Source organism: Hipposideros armiger, unplaced genomic scaffold, assembly GCF_001890085.2.
Source record: "Hipposideros armiger isolate ML-2016 unplaced genomic scaffold, ASM189008v1 scaffold_226, whole genome shotgun sequence".
Classification (NCBI taxonomy): domain Eukaryota; kingdom Metazoa; phylum Chordata; class Mammalia; order Chiroptera; family Hipposideridae; genus Hipposideros; species Hipposideros armiger.
The window spans coordinates 93,389-99,363 of record NW_017731576.1 but is presented as its reverse complement, the minus strand read 5'-3'; the positions used below and the strand labels follow the sequence as shown (position 1 = coordinate 99,363).

Below are 5,975 nucleotides of genomic sequence, written 5' to 3'. Positions count from 1 at the left end.
GATGGACAAGATGCAAGATGAGGGAGGTAAAAGAACAGCTGGAGAACTTGCTCCTTGAACATGGTTATATTTGTTGGACCTTCATGCATATGTGTTCACACACACACACACACACGTGCATGCATGTGCAGCATACACACACAGAGTTGCTGAGGCACTTCCCTGGAGAGGCTGATGTGATGGGCCTGCACTGCTCTACATGGGCAGGAGGCTGGACAGAGTGACCTGTGGCTCCTGGCTCCCAGAGTGGCCTGAAGTCAACCAGTGGCCCACAGGCTGAGCTCTTGGAGGCCAGTAACATTCCACTTTCCTGGCACCACTGGCGAGTAGGGAGGTTTGTGCAAATGAAATGGATTTGTCCTGCAACTGTAGCTTTTTGCAAAAGGCACCAAATGTAATCATTTCAACTATTTTTAAGAAAAAGATTGTTTTCTTCCTTAAGAAAGAGACAAATAATAAGGCATTTTTCGAAGCCAGTGGATTCTGTGATTCATTGGATTCCAAGGAATGTTTGTAGGTGTTATTTGAGAAAAAAAATGACAGAGAGGAAGATTTAGTACTTGTATACATATAGGGAATACTGGTGAACAAAGGTAAATCAACTTTTCTACCACTGCAGGACTTCTCAGGGCTTTTTCTACATCAGTGTGTGGATATGTGATGGAAGAGGGATGTAGTGTGCAGATCTCCCAGATGTGTTTGGTCATGGAATCTTTTTGTCATCGAGTCCTCAGAGGACAGATATTTATAGAACACACTGGGGACAGCTGTCCTAAGAGGTCCCTCCGCTTTCCTGGACTGACAGAGGATGCAGACTGTAGCTCACTGCTGATTACAGTTCTGTCTGCTCTTTAGTCAGACATGTCTGTCTTCCTCTGGACCAGTCATCAGCTTTGCCTCAGATACAGCCCCTCGTCTGCCTCCCTCAAGTTCCCTGCTTTTCCTCTGCTGTCATCTGAAATGCCAGATAGCTAGTGAACTTGGTAAGAATTGACGGAAGGGTCAGAGCACGAGGCTCCGGGAGAGGGACCCTAAGGGATGTGCACAGCTCCGCACACTGGCTTTTGGGTGGTGACCTCACATGCTGTTATTGTTGTGTCCTCTCTAGGCTGGGGCTTTGCACCACGGCGGGCCTGCCAGAGGCCTCGCCTCCCCAAAAGGGGAGTTCTACCACATCAGTCTGCATTCGAGATTCGAGCCCTAACAGACTTCAGTTCTGACTTGGTATTTATGTGTGTGCGCGTGCGTGTACGCACATCTCACAGATATTATTTCAATTATTTGATGTTTTTGAATATCAAGAAACAGAATGCTTCTTGTTGGTGTCCCATTGAACACAGTGAGACCCGGGGCTGGTTGGTGTCCTTGGCCGTGGAGGGTGGCAGAGGTGTCCTTAGGGCCTTTGCAGTGGTCCTCGTTGACACGGATCAGCTCCGCGCCAGGTCGTTCGAGTCCCTCAAGATCTCAGCCCACCTCCATCTCCCATGTCATCTCCTATTGCCCACTGCTCGTCCCACATCCTGTGGTCCAGCGGGTGTCCCTGCCTGCTGCTCCCCACACAGGGACACTCCCATGCCTCCATACGTTGGCTCACGGTGTCGCCTCTGCCAGAATGCCCTTCCTTCTCCTCGTCTCTGCTGTGAAAAATTCATGACTCATCACGGCTCAGGGCACATGTTTACTCTGTGAGTGGGACCCTCCCCATGCTCGGCCCCCCTCCCCATAGCCCCTGTCGTAGTGCACATCGTCCTAGGGGTTCATTTGCCTCCAGACTCCAGGAACTCCTGTGTGCTCTGGTTCCTGGATGGGCTCTGGGCCTGGTTAAAGCCAGGACTGCTGGGGGCCCAGCACAGGGCCTGGCCATAGCTGGTGTCAAGTGCCTGTTGGTACCAGAGTGGCTTGGGGTGACACTGTCTTCCTTGGTCTTAGAGCCCACCAGACTGAGAGGCCACAGAGGCCCAATGTCAGCGTTGTGGTGCGAAGGCGAGAAAGTCCAGAGGGAAGTAGGTACCCTCTCCCCATTGCAGGTTTTTCTGACTTTTTTTTTCCCTGCAGGTAGCATTTCTTTCCCAATACGCTTTAAAATGGTAATTAGGCTGGGAGGCTGGGGCCCCAATTCGGTGCACACACAGGCTTATTTTAATGAATCCTCTGGAGATGGAGAGGGGGAAATATGAATTTGTTTATTTTGTCTTAGCACGGTGGAAGAGGCGTTTGGGAAGTAGACAAGCTCCCGAGGGCTCTGGAGGAGGCTCCTAGCTGTCCCCTAGAACAGTGACTACTCCCCACCCCCCCCACAAACATCTTGTCCGTTATCCAGTACAGCCCAGCACACCCCTGCCCCCCAGCCTCAATTAGCTGAGTTGTCCAGACGGTTCCCAGGATGGAGTCACCCCTCCCTCCGTCGCATCCTTTCTGTGTGTCTCTGGCTCTGTCTCTGCCCCCTGTACCCCATTCACTCATTCTGAAAACAGATATCAAGTGCTGACTCTGTTTGGAGAGACAGGAGAAAATGACCTGGCCACAGACTCTGACTCAGCCTCACATGGAGGGTGGAGGGGGTTCAACCTCATTCTGGGTGGCAGTCAGCGAGTCCTCCCTCAGCCTGGGCTGAGCAAGCCCGAGGCCCCGAGGGGCTGGCATGAGGACCCATGAGGACCCGGGCATGCAGAGCTGGTTAGACCTCCAAGTGGTCCTTTCCACCTGGCCAGCCCTGGGGAGAAGCCACCTTGTCAGCCTTCGGGCCTCAGGAGAGGGATCTTCTTCCACCTTCTGCCTGGCACTCCCCTCTGCACAAAGGTGCCTTGTTTTCTTGACGTGAATTCCCCAGCCTCTCACCACCCCATCTGAATCCACTACCTTGAAGAAGTGAAAAATCAAGACTTACAAACAGCCTAGTGAGATACATGTCTGCAACCATTCTCTTGTATAAAACCTCAATTAAGAAATTACTTTCAAGATGTTCTATGAAGAAACTTCCTGGTACCTGCACTGTGAATATTCCTGACCTTCTGTGTGTACCAGCCCCCCTTCCCCTCCCCTAGGCCAGTGAAACACACCTACAAGCCTGGTCCTTGGGTCACCTCTTTGAAACAGACTAGAGCCACGTTGGGTGGTCTCCCGCCTCTGCAAGTGGCTGCTGAGGGTGGGAGGGGAGGATTTGGAAGCAGTACTCTTCTGGGGTTTCTCTTGGGTCCCTTATGGCTCCTGTATCTTGGCTGCACATTAATATTACCTACTGGGGGTATGGCCGGGAGATTGACAGGCTGGCCCAGGCAGTAATTAGCATTTTGCAAATTTCAGAGGTGATTGAGATGGATTTATAGTCAAGGCTGGAGCCACTGCCCCATCCCCGGACCTTCCACAGCACAAGTCAGGAAAGCAGCCTAATGGGCTGCCCCCAGAAGATGTTCCTTGCCTGCTGGAGCTTACCCAGCGCTCCCAGAGTGAAGGGACGTTTCTGGAGGGCTGCAGCTTTGCACTCAGGCACTTCCGGAGACCCATGGAGCCTTTGGGAATGGAGCAGAAAGACTGTGTCCACCTGCCCTTACAGGCTGGGGGCTTGCCGGAGGAGCTCTCACCTCAATCTACCGGCTCTGCCCCCGGGGTTTCGTCTCTCACCTCCTGGGTCTATATTAGTTTTCTGGGACTGCCATAACAAATGACCAGTAACGAGTGGTTTAAAACAACAGAAATTATTCTCTCACAATTATGGAGACTAGAAGTGTGGAGTCAAGATGTGACAGAGCCTCATTCCTTGCAAAGGCGCTGGGAGAGAATTCTCCGTGCCACTTCCAACTTCTGGTGGCTCCAGGCATTCTTCGGCTCGGGGCTACAATACTCTAATGTCTGCCTCCATCTTCACATGACCTTCTCTCTGTGTCTCTGTGTGTCCCCTCCTTTACTTATAAGGTCACCAGGCATTGGATTTAGGGGCCCATCTAAATCCAGGATGATCTTTCATTTTAAGATCCTTAACTAATTATATCCACAAAGACCATTTTTTCAAATGAGGTCACATTCTGAGGTCCCAACTGAATGGAATTTTGGGGGGACAGTCTTGAACCCACTGTAGGGCCCTAGCCCCTCCAAGTCTTGATCCCGTTGGGGACCAGACTGTCTCTGACCTGGGCCTCAGCGTGGTCTGCTCCCGTCTCACCTCTCAGCATGGACCCCTCCAGGCTGCCAGGCCCCCCTGGCCCTTCATGGGCTGCTGGACTAGCATCTGACCTGGGGAAGCCATTTCCCCAGGAGCGTGTCTTTTTGTTTTCACAAGGTTTTTCAAAATGATCAGATGTTTCTTTGTGTCACATTGTAAGTTAATTTAGTAAAGTAAACAGGCTTCCTGGGGCCTGGTCATTGACTCCGTAGCCCCCAGACCAGTGTCCATCTCCACCACAGATTCAACCCTGCAGTGTGGGGTTAGCCTTTCAGAGGAGCTGAGCTCCAGCTGGGCCACACATCCCAGGTGCTCAGGGAGGGGCGTTTGTGAGGGATCAGCGTGTGCAGAGAGCTGTACTTTGTCCCATGTGGGGTTTGATTGATGAACTCTTTGGGACAGCAAGTTCTGCTAAATGCTTGTCCAGCCAGACTCAGGCAGCCAAGCCCTACACCTAAAATGCCCCCCACATCGCCTTTGCTGGTGGACCTGAAGTAGATCAATGAGGAAAAAGGACCTGGGGATGGGTCAAACCAGAACGTCCTTCTTGGACGTACATCCACACACTCATGGACACTGGCCTCTGGGCCCTGTCCCTGCTGGGGCCAGGGAACAGGAGAGGCGTGGGGACTTTGGAAGTGAGATGCTAAGGGTATTAAAGACCTTTTTATTGGTGGGCCACTGTAGGGAGATGAATGAGCCCTCACAGATCACAGCAGCAGAGAGACAACCAGGAGAGAGGGGTCCCTCTGATGGGTTAGCGGAGGTGCCCAGTGCTTCACCTTAAAGAAGAGGTACAGTTAGACGAGAGGCAATGGGTCAGTGCACGGGGTGCAGTGGTGATGGACGTGGCCCAGCATAGAGCACTTGGCCAGCAAGATCAAGCAAGGCAGGAGGCTCAGAGAAACCAAATTGCGTGTTGCGCGGGCACCAGGCAAGGCAGCTGGGCCCTTAGCCCCAGGGCATAGGGGTGCTGCATCCATCCCGATGCGTGCCAGTCTGTCAGCTGGGGTGTGTGTTGCAGGCTACGCTCTGCAAGGAGCCAGATCCTGGGTGGTGCACTGGTAGAGGTGAGGGGGTGGGGCCTCACGTGACCACCCAAGGTGAGCATGAGCTGCACCTGGAGTTGGGTCTTGGGACTCACATCATAACAAACGCTGCTGCTGTTCTCCTGCTCATCCTCCCATTCCACATTAACGCTTGAAGATCATGAAGAGTAATAGAAGAACCGTGCACCCTTGGGTGGGTGGAGCTTCAGACAAGGCAGGGATTGGTGGCTGTTCTAGTGGGCGTGGAAGGCTTTCTGGAGGAGAGGGCAGGGAACTGAGTGGAAAAGGACAGGGAGGATTTGATGCAACTGCATTGGAGGGTGGAAGGATTGCATGCTGAAGGAGAAGCATTTGTGGAAGTCCAAGGTGTAACAATTCAGTGCTGTGTACCCATGTGTGTGGTAGGAGAGGGACTCTGCCTGTTGGAGTAGGGGTAATAATAGTGGGGCCTATGGATGGATTATTGGGCAAGGCCGCATTTTGACTTTAATGGCCTTAGGCATTTTTTTCTTCCTGGGCACTTTGTTCCTTCCTTCATTTAAAAAAACAAAAAAGAAAGGGCTGGCCGAGTGACTCAGTTGGTTAAGAGCGAGAGCTCTGAGCAACAGGGTCACCAGTTCAATTCCCACAAGGGCCAATGAGCTGCAGCTGAGCTGGTGAGAGTGCGTGCTCTTAGCAGCAAGGCTGCCAGTTCAACACCTGTATGAGATGGTGGGCTGCACTTCACCGCAACTAAAATTGAACACGGCACCTTGAGCTGAGCAGCC

At 52.4% G+C, this 5,975-nt stretch overlaps 1 protein-coding gene across 1 annotated transcript in view; it reads left to right on the top strand.

The window, feature by feature from the left end:
* RAB6B (RAB6B, member RAS oncogene family) overlaps positions 1–5,975 on the top strand; it is a 56,874-nt gene that overhangs the window by 37,444 nt on the left and 13,455 nt on the right. The window contains exon 3 of the mRNA XM_019654580.1: positions 856–970. Within this exon, the coding sequence (XP_019510125.1) occupies positions 856–970 (115 nt within the window). The remainder of the gene's footprint in view (positions 1–855; positions 971–5,975) is intronic.